The sequence below is a fragment of the Mustela lutreola genome, chromosome 15 (assembly GCF_030435805.1).
Source record: "Mustela lutreola isolate mMusLut2 chromosome 15, mMusLut2.pri, whole genome shotgun sequence".
NCBI classification, from domain to species: Eukaryota; Metazoa; Chordata; class Mammalia; order Carnivora; family Mustelidae; genus Mustela; species Mustela lutreola.
The window spans coordinates 777530-796797 of NC_081304.1; the positions used below are offsets into that span (position 1 = coordinate 777530).

At 60.6% G+C, this 19268-nt stretch overlaps 1 protein-coding gene across 3 annotated transcripts in view; it reads left to right on the plus strand.

Annotated features, from left to right (window-relative positions):
• Positions 1-19180, plus strand: part of CSNK1D (casein kinase 1 delta) — a 31282-nt gene extending 12102 nt beyond the window's left edge. The window contains exons 3-10 of one of the 3 annotated variants that reach the window (XM_059147507.1): positions 5015-5163; positions 5655-5883; positions 6349-6519; positions 6902-7050; positions 9056-9227; positions 9797-9931; positions 12927-12995; positions 14133-14619. In XM_059147507.1, coding sequence (XP_059003490.1) covers positions 5015-5163; positions 5655-5883; positions 6349-6519; positions 6902-7050; positions 9056-9227; positions 9797-9931; positions 12927-12964 — 1043 coding nt within the window. In that variant the 3' untranslated portion in view covers positions 12965-12995; positions 14133-14619. Of the gene's footprint in view, positions 1-5014; positions 5164-5654; positions 5884-6348; positions 6520-6901; positions 7051-9055; positions 9228-9796; positions 9937-12926; positions 12996-14132; positions 14620-18708 lie in introns of those variants that run through there. The other 2 variants (XM_059147505.1, XM_059147506.1) reach the window with 2 other exon arrangements.
• Positions 19181-19268: the final 88 nt, after the last annotated feature.

The window sequence follows — 19268 nt, forward strand, 5'->3', positions numbered from 1 at the left end:
CGCTTGCGTCTAGAGCAGAGTTCAAATGCACAAGATCTGCCATCTGTGCGTGGCCAGGGCACAGTTCTTTGGGACAGTGATAAGTAACAGCGATGCCTGTGACCGCCGCGGCCGCAGCAGCCTTCTGCCCCTCACCTCCGGCCAGCCCGAGGAAGCCGGCCTGGCCCCTGAGAGGGTCGTCCTCACGGTACCGTGCAGTGGCCCCTGGGTGCATCCAGCAGGTTCTCCGTCCCTCCCCGAGTCGCGGGCATTCAAACAAAGATGCTCTAAACGTTTGTGTGGGTATTCGCGTGGACACTTACTTTTGTCGTGGGTGAGTGTCTAGGAGTGGAACGGCGGAATCAGAAGTGGGTGAATGTTTTTCCTTTTTGAGAAACAGTCAACTGCTTTCCAGGTGGCTGTCCCTTACACCCTGGCCAGCAGTTAACGGCTGTGATGGTTGGTGTCTTTCCAGCAGTTGATCCGTGTCGTCTGTGAGGGACGCGACTGCGGAGAGCTGCTCACAGTGCTGCTCCGCTGGCTCTCGGCGGCTGCAGAGCCTGCTGGTGGCTGGTCTCTCGCCGCGCCTCCTCTCTCCTTCCCGTTGGCCTGGTGAGAGGGTTACCAGAAATCTTCTCAAGGAACATGCTTTGGTTTCTATAATTTTTCTGTCTTCTTTGTGTCTTGTTTCATTGATTACTGCTGTGATCATTTGTGTTTCATCTGTTGGGGTTTAATTTCCTGTTTTCTGAGATCATCGATCTGCCTTCTCTAATACCGGCGTCTTGTTGCTATAAATTTCCCCCAGGTGCTCCTGGAGCACGTCTCATAAACCCTGACATGTTGTGATTTCATTTTCATTTAGTTCAGAAAGCTTTCTTTTCCCCTCCCAAGGGCTCCCTGGTCCGTGGGTTCTTTTGAAGTGGGCTATGCAGCTTCTCTGTATTTGGGGGCTTCCCAGGGAGCTCCCTGTCATTTCCGATCGAATCTCATCGTCATCTGAGGGCACAGGCCTGTTCTGTCCGCTGCGGGCCCTGTCTGCTGACGACCCGCGGTGCCGCGGCCTGGGGGGTGCTGTGGGTACCGAGGGCGCTGTCAGCCGGTGCGCGTGTCCGTCCCCTTGCAGTTCCGCGGCGCATGTCCTGAGGCTGCGCCGGGGGGCCGCGTGGAGCTGCGTTTCCGGACATGCTGGTGCTTTGTCCTGGTCACACGCACGTCCCTGGAAACGCTCTCCGCAGCCTACGCGTCCCATGCGGACCCAGCTCTCAGGTCCCCTTCCGTCTAAAGTTGGTGTCCCGCGCTGTCCTTCTGACGACCTGCCTGTGCGGAAAAGGCGCGCGTTTCTCGCTCGTCTGCGAGAACACGCCTCATGTGGTGCCTGATGTGGTTCCTGACCCGCCGGGGTTTACTTGACCATCTTGCTGCTGGTTTTGTCTCCCCTCCTCCCTTGCCTCCCCCCCCCCCAAAGATTTATTTATTTATTTATGTATTTGACAGACAGAGATCACAAGTAGGCAGAGAGGCAGGCAGAGAGAAAGGGAAGCAGGCTCCCCGCCGAGCAGAGAGCCCGATGCGGGACTCGATCCCAGGACCCTGAGATCATGACCTGAGCCGAAGGCAGCGGCTCAACCCACTGAGCCACCCAGGTGCCCCTTGCCTTCTTTTTGATGAATCATTTTATCTACTTTTTTTTTTTTCCCAAGATTTTATTTATTTGTCAGAGAGAGAAGGTGAGCACAGACGGGGAGCAGCAGGCAGAGGCAGAGGGAGACGCAGACTCCCTGCAAAACAGGGAGCCTGACTTGGGGCTCAAGCCCAGGACCCCGGGGTCATGACCTGAGCCGAAGGGAGTCTCCGATTGAGCCATGCAGGTGCCCCTTTATTTACGTTTCTTAATGGTTTTTCTTATGATTTGCTCCTCTGCTGGCTCGCCAGCACCTCTTTCGTACCTCAGGGACTGAGTTAGGGTTTATCGCGTCATCTTGAACAAACCGTGCCGTGTCCTTGCTGCGCTCCGCGCTTGGTGTGGAGCAGACTGGCCTGTGGGCGCATGTGGCTTCCCAACTGCGGGCCCCTGTGACACTGTCCTGCAGCACAGACGTTTGCGTGTTCCAAATGTGCATTGCATTGTTCTTTTTGTTTAAACAGTCATAGCTTTTAAAGGGATTGAAGTAATGTGAAAAGCTCTTACGAGTGAACTTAGTTGTTACTTCCAGTGCTTTCCGTCCCTTTGTGTGGGCCCACACTTCCGGCTGGCATCGCTTGCCCTCTGCCTGAAGGGTGGCCTTTCCCCTACGTAGCAGTGCAGGTCTGCTGCTGAAGGATTCTTCCAGTTTTTTTGTATCTGAAAATCGCATTTGTCTTGGCTTTTGGAGGTTGGTGTCCTCAGTGCTTGAAAGACGCCGTCTCCTGTGCTCTTTGCGCCTCCCTTCTGCCGAGATGTCTGCAGCGATCCTGATGTTTGCCCTCTGTGTGTGATACCGATCCCCCCGGCTGCTTTCGAGATGCTCTCCGCGTCCCTCATTGTGAGCGATGCGATCCGCAGGCCACGAACGTGGGTGTGAAGGTCTTTATGGCTCTTGCGTGCGGCCTGCGGGTGTGTTGTCTTCATCCGGCTGCTTCCAGCCGTCTCTGTCCCTCCATCTTTCCTGGGGGCTTTGGTGGCATAGATACTAGGTGGCTTGAAGCTGGCTCCTGTTGCTTTTCCAGTAGTTTCTCTTGCTTTGCCTTCGAGTCACACATCTTTTCTTCTGCACCATCTAATCTCAGATACTGTAGTTCTTCCCTCTAAAAGTTGGACTTGAGTCTTTTATAAATCTCCCATGCCATGCCCTCATGTAGCTTTTTAGACCCACAATATAAATAGAACTAAGCTACCCAGGTGCCCCTGTCCATTTACTTTTAGAGAGAGAGGGCACACGGAGCGGAGAGGAACCGAGGGAGAAAGAGAGACTCTCAAGCAGGCTCCCCACCGAGTGCAGAGCCAGACACAGGCCAGACTCGGGGCTCGATCCCACGACCCTGAGATCATGACCTGAGCTGAAGTCAGACACTTTAATGATGAGCCACCCACTTGCCCCTGTAGTAACTGTTACTGTCCCTCTCTGCCCGTTCTCACATCTGAACCCATTTCAGGGGATCGACTATTCCTCAGTATAGATGTTTTCTGCTCCGCATCCCTGGAGGTCTCTGGATGCCGGACGGCACGAGTTGTCCTTGCTTGCGCGCTTGTGTTCTACTCTGTTGCTCGGGTTCTTTGTCTGCTTAGTTACGGGGTGAAGTCAAGTTACTTTATTCTGTTGAGTGTTTGCATTTCTGCCGATAGTCGAGGGAGGAAGGGGCAGTCTTAGGCCCACGTGGCTTGTGTCCTGTCCTTCAGCTCTGAGTGTTTTCGCTGCCTCCGTTTAATGTCTTAGAAACCATTTTTCCACATGTTCTGTGTTTCCAGCCTTCTGGTCTTGGCTGATGTGCGCGGGAATTGGGCTCCTGTCACTCCATCTTGTTTGATACAGAGTAGCTTTTAAACTCTTTAAAGATAATAATAGTATCTGCTTCTGACTCAGGGTTTCTTATACCAAAAACATTACTCATAATGGAAAAGAATGATATGTTTGTCTTTGTTAAAATTTCTCATCAAAAGGCTCCAAAAGAAAAAAAAATGGCCTCACATGAAATCAACAATGGTTTAGTACCCAGAATTTTTAAAGAATGGCTATTTCCCTGATAGGAAAATTGGCAAAAGACAAGGGTAGACATTTCAGAGAGGAACAGCGTGTGGCCAGTAAATATACGGATGAAAGATCCCAGTTGAGTTAGTGAGGTGCTGGCTCCCTTCCTTGGCTGACGACAAGCAGTCGGGTGGTCTTGCACCGGCTCGCTGCTGCTGGGCCTGTGGGGTGGGCCGACCGTCTGGGAAACAAGGTGACATTACCTCATAGCCACACAGCTTATGCTCTGTGTTTATCGGCTTGTGCCCGGGGAGACTGGATGTGAACAAGAATTTCGTGTGTAAGAATTTCCACCGTGGACATAGTAAGGGGACACTTAGTAGCACCGTTTGTGATAGAAGCAAACCCAGACAGTCCAGATGAAAGAACAGATCAGTTGTGACCTTTTCTCCAAAGGGAATACTATACAGCATGCATACTTTTAAAAAAAGATTTAATAAAAAAATAATAAAATTCTGGTGTCTGGGTGACTCAGTCAGTGAGGCGTCTGCCTTCAGCTCAGGTCATGATCCCAGGGTCCTGGGATTGAGCCCCGCGTTGGGCTCTGCTCAGTGGGGAGCTTCCTTCTCCCACTTCGTCTGCCTGCTGCTCCCCTGCTTGTGGTCTCTCTCTCTGACAGAGAAAATCTTTAAGTGAGTAAATGGCGGGAAGAGACAAACCTGAGTACTGTGTGTGGGTGCTCTGCCCTCGGGAAGTAGAATGTGACCAGCCCCCCATCTCCAGAGTGTGGGCTCCACGGCATGACGTCCTTCCAGAGAGAACAGTACACACACTGGGGAGAATGAACACATCCCAGCCTGGGGTCAAGGCCCCGTCCTCGGTGACAGGTCCCACTGAGAACAGAGACCCCTGACGTGAGGCGAGGAGAAGGCCCTTCAGCTCTGCGGTCTTCCTCCCCAAACCCGTCGCCCGTCCTCACACGATCCCGACGGAGGGATGGCCCCAGAACCCCCCCCCCCCCCCCCCCCGCCAAGAATTGCCGGGCCCCCCAAAACCAGGGACGTGAGAGACGGCTCGGCCCCGAGGAGCCTGGGAGACAGGACGACCGGGGCGGAGAGAGGGTGTGACAGGAAAACCAGGGAGTCCTGAGCAGAGTGGACTCCGGCTACCGACCGCGAGCCAGGCTCGCTCCTGCTTTGGGACGTGCAGCTCGCTCCTTGCCTGTAGGAAGCTTTCTTGGTGTCTGTTCACCCCCCTGGGACGCTCTCCCATTCTCTCCCAGTGTCGCTTCCAGCCACTGCCCGCCTGGCTCTCGTGTCCCTTGTGCCCCTGTATGCGAGCACGGGCGTGTCGGGTTTCTCTTGCAGTGGGCATCCCCACCATCCGGTGGTGCGGGGCGGAGGGGGACTACAACGTCATGGTGATGGAGCTGTTGGGGCCAAGCCTGGAGGATCTGTTCAACTTCTGCTCGAGGAAATTCAGCCTCAAAACTGTCCTGCTGCTTGCTGACCAGATGGTAAGAATCGTGTCTCTGAGGTGACAGGGAGCCTGGGCCTTCAGGTCCTGGCTTGGCGTGAGTCAGCAGTCTGAGGGCACGCTCCGGTGCCGTTCTCCTCCTGTGCCTCTTAGTGCCCAGAGAGGGGGGCGGGTGCAGTCACCTTTGCCGCAGCATTGTGACTGGGGGCTGGGTTTGGAGACGTGCAGGTGGCTCCCAGGGGGTCCTTGTAGGAAGGACTGCTGGTGCAGACCCTCGTCAGGGAGGGGTGGTCCCGTCAGGCTGCTGTCGGTTGACCCCCACCGCAGGGGCCAACAAGGGGAACTGCCCCGGCCATGCAGGGGTGTGGAAGATGGTCTGTTGAGCAGCCTTCCCTGGCTGTGGAGTTGCTCTGCTCTGACCAAGGGCCGCGGGACGTGCAGCTGAGGGCACAGCCGTGTCTCTGCCAAGCAGGGGCCTTTCCCGAGGCTGCTGCTGGAATTCAACCTCTGGTCACTACTTCCTGCCTGCAGATCAGTCGCATTGAGTACATTCACTCAAAGAACTTCATCCACCGAGACGTGAAGCCAGATAACTTTCTCATGGGGCTGGGGAAGAAAGGCAACCTCGTGTACATCATTGACTTCGGGCTGGCCAAGAAGTATCGGGACGCACGGACCCACCAGCACATCCCGTACCGTGAGAACAAGAACCTCACCGGGACGGCGCGGTACGCCTCCATCAACACGCATCTTGGCATCGGTGAGTCCGTGGGTGCTGGGGTCTCCTGTGCCCTCGTCACTGGACTGCCTTGGGCATGACCATCTCTGAAGAGAAAGGCCAGCCTCTTGGGGGACCCTGGGGAAGTGGTCAGCACGTTTGGCACGGAGGCTGTCGTCAAACCTTTGTAGCAAAGTCTAGCTCTCCCGACTCTGGAAACCCGTTGGGAGGTTTGGTGACGGCGGGTAAATGAGCGGTTGGACGTCCTGACACTCCTTGTAACATTGGTGGCACTCATCCAGGGGTGTGACAGTTTCCTAGGGGCACATCGGGGGCAACTTCTGGTAAAACCGAAGCCAGAACTAGTTTTCTGTGGTCTGACCAGTTCGCCTCTACAGTCAGAATGTGCCTGGGGTCTTAGCTTTGCGGCGGCGGGCGCACGCAGTCTCAGCTTCGCGGCGGCGGGCGCGCGCACATGCTCTCCTTGACCCGTTTCCTCTTCCCCAGAGCAATCCCGGAGAGATGACCTGGAGTCACTGGGCTACGTGCTCATGTACTTCAATCTGGGCTCTCTGCCCTGGCAGGGGCTGAAGGCCGCCACCAAGAGGCAGAAGTACGAGCGGATCAGCGAGAAGAAGATGTCCACGCCCATCGAAGTGCTGTGTAAAAGCTACCCCTGTGCGTGTCCCCGGGGCAGGTGCCGGGCTGGCCGCGCGCTCGGGGTGGCCGTGGTGGGGCTGCGGGGAGGCTGGGTCCCCTGTAGACGGTGTCCCCCCAGACAGTGAAGAGTGTCCTTGAGCTGGTGGCAGCCTTCTGTCCTTGCTGCTCCTTTACCTTCTGGGGCCATGACCCACGGAGTTGCCTCGTTCGTGTGGAGAAAGGCCACGGGTGGCACCAGCTGTGCTCTTTGGTGCATTTTTTAAGCATCCGTGCCCCGTGTGACCCGTGTTTGAGACGCCGTGTCTCAGCATCCTAAACATGCAGCAGCGGATGGTGGCCGTCGTGTCGCCAGACACCCAGTCGGGGAGTGCTGGCTAGCACCACGTCTCTTGTCTCACAGCTGAGTTCGCCACGTACCTGAACTTCTGCCGCTCCTTGCGCTTTGACGACAAGCCCGACTACTCCTACCTGCGGCAGCTCTTCAGGAATCTCTTCCACCGCCAGGGCTTCTCCTACGACTACGTGTTCGACTGGAACATGCTCAAGTTCGTAAGTGCGCCAGCTCGCCCATCCCCAGCGCGGAAGTGAGCCAGAGGCTCCGCCAGACGCGGGGCAGGCTTTAGAAGGCACGTCCGCCGCACTGGGGGGCCGAGTGGCCTGGGTGGGGTCCCCCCAGGGTGGGAGGTCCTGTGAAGCAAGAGCCCCATGAAGGGAGAGCAGAGGCAGCCACACGGGCGCTGGGCCTCAGGCGCCAGCAGAGAGGGTCTCCCAGGTGCAGGTATGCGTGGAACTGCGACTCGCCCTCGACTGATAAATCTGTGATTGGAAGGTACGTGTGTGACTGCTGTCAGCGTGGCTCCAGAGTGCATGTCGTGCAGGAGGGTATGGCCGAGCCAGGTGGGGTGACCTCTTGCCCCTCGTCCCTCTCACGCAGCCGTGCAGGCAAGCGAGCAGGGTGGGCCTCTCTGCCGGCCTTGTTAAATGGTGCAGGTGTTCGCATACGTGCAGACCTCGAGCTTTGAGGTCTTCTTTTTTTTTTTTTTTTTTTTTTTTTTTAAGATTTTATTTATTTATTTGTCAGAGAGCGAGCACAGGCAGACAGAGCGGCAGGCAGAAGCAGAGAGAGAAGCAGGCTCCCCACCGAGCAGGGAGCCCGATGTGGGGCTCGATCCCGGGACCCTGAGGTCATGACCTGAGCCGAAGGCAGAGGTTTAACCCACTGAGCCACCCAGGCGCCCCTGATGTTCTCCTTCTTTTAATCTGGCGTCCCGTCCGAGTCTCTTGTCTGAGTCTAATTAATTAATTTTCAGGGGCGCCTGGGTGGCTCAGTGGGTTAAGCCGCTGCCTTCGGCTCAGGTCATGATCTCAGGGTCCTGGGATCGAGTCCCGCATCGGGCTCTCTGCTCAGCAGGGAGCCTGCTTCCTTCTCTCTCTCTCTCTGCCTGCCTCTCAGTGTACTTGTAATTTCTCTCTGTCAAATAAATAAATAAAATCTTAAAAAAAAAAAAAAAAATTAATTTTCAGACATTGTTGCCAGGAAGTTTCAGGGGCTTTTTTGGTACTTCTACTTCGTTTTCCATTACAAATTTTTCCTGTTTAGGTAGCTTAAAACAGAAATTGGGACCTTTCCAGAGTGACAAGATCTGATGGAGGAGTCGAACCTCCTCTTCAGAGGGCGTAAGACAGAAAGGCTTGTCCTGTGGCCTTGCAGGTGCCAAGGTGTCTGTGCAGGGTGTGTGCCCTGCAGGGGAGGGCCAGGTACCCCGCAGCGGGCTGGCTCAGGCTGTGCGACCACCGGTTGCCCAGTGTTGGGGCGACCTTCTGGTATCATCGCCCTCCCAGTGGGGCTGGCCGCCCTCCTCCGGGCAGGGCTGGCGAATGAATCTCCTGGGCTTCACAGTGTGCATGTGCTGGGACAGGAGCTCGGCTCTGCGCTGCGGCTCGGAAGCTACCACGGGCAGAACGGGCACCAGTGGGTGCGGCTCCAGCAGTAAAGGTTCATTGGCAGACACCACCGGCGGCTGGATTCAGCTCGTGGGCTGCGGTTTGCAGACAGATGCGTCACAGCGCTGTTCCTTGCGACGGCCCCAGAGTCGCGCCCCCACTCCTGGGTCATCATGCGCTCAAAGTAGAACTAGCCATGGTTGCCTGCGCTCTTGTCACGTGGGCCCTGGCCCCACATCCGCCCAGGCTCTGGCCGGGCCCCCGCCAGCCAAATGCCACCGCTTCTGCATGCCTCTAGGATCCCCTAGATGCCAGCACCTCAGGCCCACCGCTGACCCGACCTCATATGATTTCCCATCCCTGTGTGGATACCCAGGGGGAAGAGGCCACCCAGTTGCTGTCAGTGTTTGGGGTTCGGAAATGCTGGGAAGGCCTCGTCCGCACCCTCCCAGGGTCCAGGGCAGGCTTCTGTCCTCGAGGGAGGGAGGCTTTGTGCCAACCAGCTACCTCACCTTGGATGGCTTCTCTGACAGCAGGGGACCGCCGGGGCTCTTGGGGTTGTCTTCCACCAAAGCCCGTTCAGCTGGGTCTTACGCGGTTTCCTTTGCAGGGAGCCAGCCGGGCCGCTGATGATGCTGAGCGGGAGCGCCGGGACCGAGAGGAGCGGCTGAGGCACTCCCGAAACCCAGCCGCCCGTGGCCTCCCCTCCACGGCCTCGGGCCGCCTGCGGGGCACCCAGGAAGTGGCTCCGCCCACCCCCCTCACCCCTACCTCACACACTGGTGAGTGACTAGCTCCATATCGCCCCAGCAGGCCCCGGAGGGTTCTGGTTGTGTGTCGGCCGCTCTGCTGTTGGAGCCACAGGGCCCCACGCGGGCTCACGGCAGACACACATTGTGGGTGGGGCTGAGTGCCTCTGGTCCTGGGAGACTCTGGTCTCCGAGGATTGGCCGGCCAGGGGACGTCTCTTTCTTTTTCTCCATCGTTTCTCTTTTTCATGACACGGATTGCTCCCTACGAGCCTCTCAGTACCCGCCCCTCCGTCGCCTCCGTGAGCGACCCTGGAAGCGTGGGGGCCTCAGGCTGCCCTCCTGCTGGACTCCTGTGCCTCGCTCCTGGGAGCGTCCCCCAGGGCCAGCACACTGTGGGCCCTGCCCACCACTGCTGACCTCGACCTTGGGGTGCAGGCCAGCTAGGGGTCAGCTGCCTGTTGCCGCCCTGGGTATCTGGTGGTGTGTGGCAGCGCCCACCCCGCTGTGGTTCTGGATGCTGAGACTGCTGAGGAGAGGCCCTCATGCTGGGTCGGGGGTCTGCCCGGAGCCCTCACCGCCCCTCCTGTCTCCCCCTCCAGCTAACACCTCTCCTCGGCCCGTGTCCGGTGTGGAAAGAGAGCGGAAAGTGAGTATGCGGCTGCACCGCGGTGCCCCTGTCAACATCTCGTCCTCTGATCTCACGGGCCGGCAAGACACCTCCCGCATGTCCACCTCTCAGGTACGCGCTCCGCATGGGAGCCACTCCCGGCTCACCGAGGTCAGGCGCCGCGGGCCGCAGGCCTCTCTGTCTGGGCTGCTCGGAGGCCACCAAGCAGACCGGGGAGCGGGTATGAAGGGCTTCCTTCCTCCTCCTTTCCTTTCTCCCCCCTTTCTGAGTTTTACGTGGAGAGGGACACTCTGCCCCTCGCGGCCGTGCAGCTCCCCGGTTGGGAGCCTGAGGCGGGCTGTGCGGGCGAAGGGCTTGGCTCCCCAGCCGCGCTGCAGCGGGCGATGGGCCTTTTTCTCTTCTGCCGCCGATCTTGTGGCCCCGGCCCCTCCCCGAGCCAGCTCTGGAGGCCGGGCCATCTTCCCGTGCAGACTGGCAGTGCCCTGGCTGCTCCTACCGTGTCCGTGGCGGGCACACACAGCCTGCGGGGGGGTGGCCGGCGGCCCCTGTAAGGTGGCGTGGGCCAGCCCGTCGGAGCCTGGCACCAGGCGATGTGCCGCGGGTGCGGGTTCCCGTCCCTTGAAGTCCCTGCCCATTTGCCTTCTTTTTGACAGGGCAGGTGTTCTCAGGGAAATGGCGGGGCCACGCGGGTCCCCTCCCCTCGGTCCTCTTCCCTCTCTGGCTTTGGTGCCGCAGCTCTTTGCGCACGTGCACCCCGCAGATGAGCTCTTCCCACACACACGGACTTTCTTCGTCGCGTAGCCTTCAGGGCCCTGGCGGGTCACAGGGCATTGCTGCTGCTGCGGCGGGGATCTTCCGGGCTGCCTGTGCCCCGTAGTATCTGCTGGGCAGACAAGCACTGATTTCAGGAAGGCTTTGGAAGCCCGCGTCCTGGACTCTGCACTCGGGCAGCACCCCTCTGGGTCACCGTGGCCGCTCTCGGGGGCGAGTTAGCACTGGGCTCTACCATCGGCTAGTGCTTGGCGCCGGGTGGGCGGGCGGCTGGAGCACGTCGGTTAGGAGAGCGCAGGGTCTGTGAGAACCACCCAGAACCGCAGTCCTTCAGCGTCGGCTTGGTTTCCAGCAGACAGGCGGCGGGACCCCGGGCAGAGGGAGGTTCCTGGGCTTTTTGCTTCATGAAGAGAACACAGTTTCACTCTGAACACGTCTCGTGTGTCGGTGGTTCGGTCAGAAGTGGGGTGGGTATGTATGGTAATTTTCTCCCGAAGAGACTAAGGGTGCAGGAGTTTGAATTGTGGGGCTTAAGGAGTCTGGCCAGGGTCATGAGGTTGGGCCCGTTATGGCTCCCAGCCCCACAGCCCGCCCTCCCTGCAGGACACAGAAAGGGCTACGGGCTTCTTCCCATGGGCCCTGGAATCCATGAATCAGCAGCCGGGAACGTGTCCTGGGCAGTGTCTGCCCACGCGTGGCCAAGAGCCCAGGCATCCGGCCTGCTCTGGGGCCCCGAACACCCCAGTCAGGGACAGTCGGGGTCTGTCTGGACTCGGGATCCAGATGTGGGGCCTCCACCAGCAGAGATGAAGGGAAGGGACCCACCTAGTTCTCCTTGAGAGAAAAGCAAGTGTCTGCATGGTTTGGGACCACTGAGGAAAACGCTTGGTCTGAGCCCAGCTTCTCCGCACGGCGTGGCCGGCCTCACCCTGTGCGCCCCAGAGCCGAGCCTTCCTGTGCGGTCTTCCTCTGCTGAGGTGGGCCTGCCCCCAGGGGTCCGGCATCTTTGCTCTTGATTTGGCTTTCCATGTGGAAAAGCATACGGAGCTGGCCGGGAGGGAAGGGCCTCCAGAGATTTGATTTGGGGGTGTTTCCTCTCTGAGAGAAGCACTGGTCACTCTAGGCGGTTTTTAAGGATCTTCATGTTGAGGACACAGCCCCGGGGGGTGTGTCCCGGATGCACTCCGGTCCCAGGGATGGCTCCCTTCTTTGGTTTTCCTGGTCACCCACCAGCACACTTTTTCAGGGGACTCTGCAGGGCAGCAAGAGGCTCTGTCTGAGCCTCACAGCAAGGGGCTGACCCCCACCCGCCTGCCCCAGGGCTTTGGAAGTTCCAAAGTGAGCAGGGTTGCTCTAGCATCTTCGAGTCTATAGGTTCCAGTGGCGCTTCCCCCGCAGAGAGCGGGGTGCAGGCAGAGCCAGTGATGCTTCTGTTTGGTGTGGGTGGTCCTGCCCCACTGGGGCTGAGGCCACATTCCACCAGCTTCCCCCGTGGCTGCCGTTGGTCTGGGTTCTTTGTGCGCTTTGAGGAGGAGATACTGTGTCCTGTGTAGATGTTCAAGACCAGGGGAGTAGTTCACCTTCAGCAAGACGGTGCTCAAGCCATGGCCGGCTTATGGGAGGAGCCTGCTGACCCTCCCACCAGGCATCGGGGGAGCCGTGGACGCCAGTGTTCTTTGTTCCGACCCCTCAGCCATGGTGCACTCAGACTGTGCCGGAGGGTGGCTGCCCCTTGCCCTGACTTCCTTCTCAGGGCGGCTTATGCTAGACCAGTCCCCACGCTGCCAACCCGAGTGTGAGTCTGGCTTCTCAGCCAGAGCAGCACAGAGCCCCAAGAGCATCTGGTCAGTGAAACTGCTGCGGGTTTTTCTCTTCGAGAAGAGAAGGCCTCCTGGCTCCAGTGCTCTTAGTAGAAGGGGACCCAGTCTCTGAGCCAGTCGGTCCTTTTGGTTGGTTGGTCTGCATTCATGCTCCCGAAACAAGGCCTGCAGCCCCTTGGTCTTCTCCTGGCCTGTCCTCCCCAAGCCCCAGCAGACCGCGCTGAGCAGCAGGCAGAGCCTCGGGAGGGGCCCCTGTAGAGGCGCCGCCTGGATGTCGGTCCGCGCACTGCCTGAGGAGTGAGGAGGGGTCTGCCTGGCCCCGAGTCGGCCTCATCAGCCCGTTGGCCTAGAGGAGCAATAGCGGCTGCTCTCGTTTGGGGGCCACTCGCCAGGTCCCTGGCGTCCCCGTGAGGCGGCACAGCCAGTGGTGGACGTGGCAGAAGCGAGGTGAGGAAGGCCTCCGTGTCCGTTGGCAGCAGAGCCCTTACCAACAGCTCTCTTTTCCCCCACCTCAGAATAGCATTCCTTTCGAACACCACGGCAAGTAGCTGCACGTCTCCCGTTGGAAGGCAGCACCGGGTGAGTGTGCTCGCGTTGGGCCTTGTCAGAGCCGGCGCCGGGCGGGGCGGGCGCTGACCACCCCAGCGTCCACCACGGGGGTGCGCAGGTGGGACTGGGCTTGCATGCCAGGTGTGCCGCAGGGAGAGTGCGGTCCCTCCGCCCAGTGCTTTTCCTCCTGTGGACCCAGAGCAGCCGTGCTCGGTCACCCAGTCCGGGGGCCAGCAGACCCCAGAGAGTCTCCGAACGGGGGCGGCCCCAGGACCCTGCCCACCCTTGCTGGCCGCTGGCCCTGCGGCAGTCTCGGGAGTCCGGGGCCTGTGGCGGGAGCAGGAGCCCAGGGCTCTGCGCTTGGGCTTGGCTCCAGGGGTCCCAGGACACTCGAGCCGCCCGGCCCGGGGTCCATGGTGCGGGGCGTGTGTCGTGTCGTGCTCAGCTGAGCGGCCGTGCTTGGTGGGGGCTCTTGCGCTCTCGCTGCGGGGGTCTCCTGGTGGCCTCTGCCGCCCCGGCTTTGTCACTCTCTTCCTTCGCATTTATTTCTGTCCTCGTTCGTCTTCCTTCCGAGCTCGGTCTCTGCTCAGCGCCCTTCCGTGCTGCCGTCTGTATTAACCCGTCAGCCACAGCCACCTGCTCCCCTGCCGTTGGCGCATGGCTGGGCGTCCGAGCCGGGCTCCCTCCGGCCAGGGCTTGCTGCCGCTGGGAGACGGCCACAGCTCGGCGCGGCTGCGTTCTCAGGGGCACCTCGATAGGGGCCGCTTTTCATGCCTCCCCCCACGGGGACCCCCAGGGCCCACACAGCGCCTGGTCCTCGCTTCACAGAACAGCGGTTACTCTCCAGGAAGGAGTGCGGGGAGCGATACTTCTTCCCGCTGGGACTCTGTCTGGTGCGACCGTTCTTGGGCTTCTAGCTCCGTGGCCACCCGGCCTCCTTGCTTGCATGCCTCTTCCTCCTTCCGCATCTTCTGTCGCTCGTTCTGCTGAGCACATGTCCTGGCCGCAGAGGGGCCGTCCAGAGTGGCTGGGGTGTGGGCGTCTGGCGTAGGGCTGGGCAGCGTCTGTGTCCCCTCGCCGTCACTGGTGTTTCGTGTCCAAGCCTGACCGACCGGCCCCGTGCCTCTGGCCTCATGCTGACCTTCTCCTGTGCTTTGGCTCCGACAGATTCCCGGTCGGGTGGCTTCCAGTGGTCTTCAGTCTGTGGTGCACCGATGAGAACTCTCCTTTTTGCTGTGAAGGGCAGACAATGCATGGCTGATCTACTCTGTTACAATGGCTTTACTAGTGACGCGCCCCCCGGTCTAGAACCGAAACGTTAACACCGGGAGCTCTCCAGGCCGCCCACCCAGCGATGCCCGTGGGGGAAACAAAACACAAACTAAACCGGACAGACTCCAAAGCGCTGCCGTCGCAGGGGCTGCACCGAGGGCCCCCCACGTGGACTCAGTTGTTGCGGGCTGGGAAGAAAAGCGGAGTGTGAGAGACCCTTGCAGAGAGAACCAAACTCCCGCCCCAGAGCCTTTCGGTTCCCCTCCAGTGGCGGTGCGCCCTGCTCCCTGACGAGCCTACTGTAGCCACCGACCTTCTACTTGGTTAAGACAGTTTTGTATCATTTTGCTAAAAATTACTGGCTTAAATCTGTGTAAAGAAATCCGTCTTTTTATTGTTTCTTTCTCGTCTGTTTTTGCGGTCCTAAAACCGATGTTGACTTGAGCAAAGGCCGGGGCGGACTTTCTGTGCAGGCCGAGCGAGTCAGGGAGCAGAGCGCGCGCGGGCGCCCGTCCTCTGCTTTGTGGTCCCTTCGCTGCGTGGCCCGCTGTGGAGAGGGGTTTTCTCACCAGAAGTGCTGTCCGTGTAGACGTGTGTGTAAGTGCCGTGTGTGCCGTCTGTGTCCGTGTGTCCTGTGGCCTCGTTGGCTGGTTTTGGCTGTCACCGTCCCGTCCTCACCCGCACCGGAACACCTGTGCGATGCGGTCCTCTGAGTGTCCCGGACGCACGAGAACGAAGCCGAGCACGGACGACCTCGGAGGCCAAGGCTTTTTGCATGGGCGTTGCTGGTCCCTCAGGAGAGGATTTCAAACCGAGAGACATCGGCCCCTCCTCGGGGTCACGTGTGGTTATTTTGGTGGTGGCGGTGCCTCGGTGTCTTTGGATTTGGGACGTTCTCTAAACTGACTGCAAACATGATCGGTGTAGATTGGCCCCCGATGTGCGTTAACGTCTGTGTGCTCAGAACCCAGGGTGCGGCTGTCTGCGCTGGGCCAGGCGTGACCACGGCAGCCTCGGCCCGAGGGGATCCACCCTGAAGTGCCAAGAAGCCAGTGACTCGACCTGGTCACCCAGGAGGGTGCAGTGTCGCACGCTTCCTTCCACGACCTTCATTGGGACGGAGCGGACCCCACGGGGGTCAAGCAGCAGGGCAGGGCTGAGTCTTGCAAGAAGGACACTGGGGCTGCCGGGCTCCTGGTGGTTTTCCTGGTCGCTCCCTCGTTCCGTAGCAGGCAGCAGCCCAGGCGGTGGTGGCAGCCAGTGGCCGGGAGCCCCCGTTGTGGGAAACTAGGGGCGATAATCGGTGTCTGTGGGTACAACCCCTCCTCCTCCTGCCACCCCACTGCAGGGTGCTCTGGAGACCGGGGCGCTCGCAGCAAGTGAGGGGCCTAGAGCATCCATGTCTGTGTTTTCCCCCTTTCGGCCCCCTTGGGCCCCTAGCACGGGAGCGTTTCCGAGGGACGCCCTGATGAGTGTGCGCTGATGGCACAGAGCCTGGCTCTCGGCTGCTCTGAGTACCGAGCGGGCCACTCCGTGTTGCAGGGTGCAGGGACTCGGCCCAGTGGGGCTGTGTTTCTGGGGGTGCGGCGCAAGCCAAGTTGGGTCTGGGCGAGGTGGGGGCTGTCGTGACCCAGTACCCTCTCGGAGGGTGGGACCCTGCCCTGGTGGGCAGTTGTTAGCAGCCGCAGCTGCCGCTAGAGTGCCGGAGACCACCGGGGGCAGCCTGCCTTCGCTCCCCGTCAGGGCTTTGACCCAAGACGGCTGGATTGGGTTTGAGAGGTGGGCAGGGCCTGGGCCCTCAGCAGCGTGGCCGGCTGTCTGTCCATGCACACTTGCTGCCCTCCTGCTGCAGGAAATGTAGTTGCAACGTCTGTGTCAACCTGTGTACTGGCGGCCGGTCTCTGACTTGGCTCTTTTGTGTGATCACTGCATTTATGTGCTTAACCACCGTGTAAATAATAAACCCGTGATGGCTTTTACCTTCCCCCCTGCCCTGCGCTGCTCTTTATTTCATGTCCGGGAGGGGTCGGAGTGTGTCGATTAACCCGGTGAAAACTCATTGGCAAAGGGGCGTTCCCGTCTGTCCTCCTATGGTCCGGCAGTGCTGTCCGGACAGGCCAGTCGGCTGCAGGCCACGGGGATGGGCTGCCCCTGCCTGAGCTCCCAGAGCGGACACCCGTGCAGGCTGTCTCCAAGCGCCAGTCCCTTCTCCCCTGGCTTAACCCATGGAGCAGGCGCCTGAGCTCCTTGGGCCTCGGTGCAGCCCGGAAGGAAGTCCCCGCCTGCCTCGAGCCTTCTGGGAAGCGAGCAGCGCTCTGCTGCCACGGAAGGCGTGCATGGTTCCTGCGAGGCGGCTCCTGGGGCCCCTGCCTGACCAAGGGGCTCAGGCCTGTCGGCCCTGATCCCCGAGGAGGCCGGTGCTCGTGCCCTGTGCCTGGGGCTCCCTGGTGTTGCCCGCCCATCCTCACCCCCACCCCCAGCTCCGTGGCTTCTGGGTGGATCTGTCCCTTGTCCTTGGGGTTTGGCTTCCCTCTCCTGCTTGAGCTGAGGAGCCCCGAGGAGCCCCAGCTGAACGACAGAGCGGGCCCAGCCTGTGCGCTCTGACCTCCCTGCCGCTCGGCCCCCAGGGTCTGGGGGTGTCCTGGAGGGTGTGGGCCCTGAGTCCTGCCCCTTGCTCAGGCCCTCCCCTTCCTGTCACTGGCTGAGCCCAGTGGGCTCTGAGGTTCTGGAATCAGGCTGGGCTCTTCTTGGCCCTCAGCCCTTCTCACCTGGCTCCCAGCGTTGAGAAGGCAACACCCAGACTCCTTGCCGCTCACGCCAGCTGCCAACCGTTGGGCCCAGCCAAAGGGCCAGAGACACGAGCCCCAAGCTGCGCCCCCGTTCTGCCGGGAGGGGGACAGGGACCACTGCACTGATTTCTGTCAGGGCCTGCCTGTCCTGTTCCTTGTTCCCTCGTGCTGGGAGATGCATCCTGGCTTGCCCCCCGTCTTCCTGACCCAGGGCCCAACCCCGGGGCTGGATGGCAGGCTCCGCGCTCAGCAGTATGTGCAGTCCGGGCTGTCCCCAGCTCCGCCCCCGCCCCGAGGGCTGTTGGGAAGCCCTTCTGGAAACTCCTACACCCCCTTTTCTTGTTCTGCTCCCACCTGTGTCTGGCGGGGCCTGTGGAAGCAGCGCTCTCCGTGCTGCTGCGCCCGCAAGCTGTGTTTGAGGTCCAAGGGGAGTGCCCACCGGGCTCTGCGTCCTCAAGGCCATGGTTTGGATACTGGCAAGGGCTGCACAGCCCTTCATGACCCCCACTCATGGGCCCCTGCAGGTCCTGGGCAGCTGCCCCTCAAAATATCACTAGCAGATCCCCCAGGCACCCCTCGGTTTGAAGCCCACATGTGTGTGCCAGGGTCTTTGCACAGGTCCCTCCAAGTGTGTGTGTGTGTGTGTGGCAGGTGCCCCCAGGTCGACCAGGCTACGGCCAGCAGCCCAGGGTGTCTTGGGGTGATGTGTGCGTGTCCTGCAAGGAGGGCCCAAGGCGGGCGGTTCGCCCGCGGATCAGGGCGCAGCACAGGCATCGGTATCGGTCCACGGGAGGACGGGCTTTACGGGTGCTGGCCGTGAGCCTCCTCGGGCAATGACGGAGGGTGAGGGGTAGCGCCATCCACGGCCCCCTGAGCAGTGACTGGTCTAGACTCCTGTGGGGGGAGGCCTCAGCCTTCGGTGGCCACAGCTTTCTGAGGACAGCGAGCTTCCTTTCTCCTAAATAGGCCCAGCTGGAAACCTCTGGAACCAAAACCTAGGCAGACAAGACTGCCTGCTCACCCGGGCCTCGAACCCCAGCCTCCGGTCTGGGGCAGAGGCATTGTTGATACTGTGGTGGGCAAGGGCCCTTGGGTCCACCTAGCATGTCCACCGAGGTGCCAGCTGAGGGACAGACGGGTCCGTGTTCCTGAGGCCAAGGGTGGGTGGCAGAACTCCCACCCTGGAGCATACACCGGCTTACGTGGACCCCAGCCCCCAGCCCACTGGGGGGAGCAACGCTGACCCGCTGACCATCTCAGGACTGCTTGATATTAAGTGTCCCCAGACTGGGCCAGGCCTTTGCACACAGGCACAGAGACAGGCGAGGGTCAGGGACACTGCAGCATGAGGTCCAGGAAGCCTGGAGCAGCTCCACGTCACCAGCAGCAGCCACGGGGAGCGCAGATAGCAGCGAAGGGCCCCTGCGTGGCTCTGCCTTGACCCCCGCGACGGCTGGCACCCCCACAGCCCAGGCCCCAGCACAGGGTCCAGGCTGACCAGGCAGGGCTTGGTGGGGAGGGGGGCGTGCCCAGGGCCCCGGGGCTGCGGGCCAGGCCCGCTATCAGGTGCCTGGTCCTCCGCACAGCTGGACGGGCAGGTGCAGGCGGGGGAGCAGCAGGCCCCTCGGGGGTGACCTCTCCGGTGGGACAAGACGTGAGCTTTCGCTTGCTTTTCATTGCAGAGGAGCAGGGACGTGGCATCTCTCCGGTTGCACGCGGCCCGCCAGGGTGCCCGCTGCCGTCCCCAGCGCCCGCGACGCACCACCTACTGAGGCGGCCCCAGCGGCCTCTGACCGGGCTCCCAGCCACACAGGCCACCACTGGCCACGAGGGCAGGTGGGTGTGAGGTACCCGGGGCGAGGCCGAGCAGGGCTGGACAAGGACGGGAGCAGACGCCCGCACTGGGCGCTGTAGGGCCACGACCCGCCGGCCGAGGGGTGAATAAACGGAAGGCAGGAAGATCATTTTCTTTAAACACACGCACAGTGAACAAGAACCACACGTATGTCTCAGCTTAAGTGCACACGCCTCGTACGGGCTGCCGGGCACGGCCGCACGCCTGCGGCACAGCCCCCCTCCCTGCCAGCCACCGGGGCCCTGCGTGGACGCTCTGAGCTGTCTGGGCTCCAGCAGGGCAGGGTTCAGAACCAGCAGCGCTTAGAAACGTGACCCGCCTGGCCGGGGCCAGAGCTACTCTGTAAAAACCAGCAGGTGGTTGAGAAAATGAGCATGGAGTGCACAG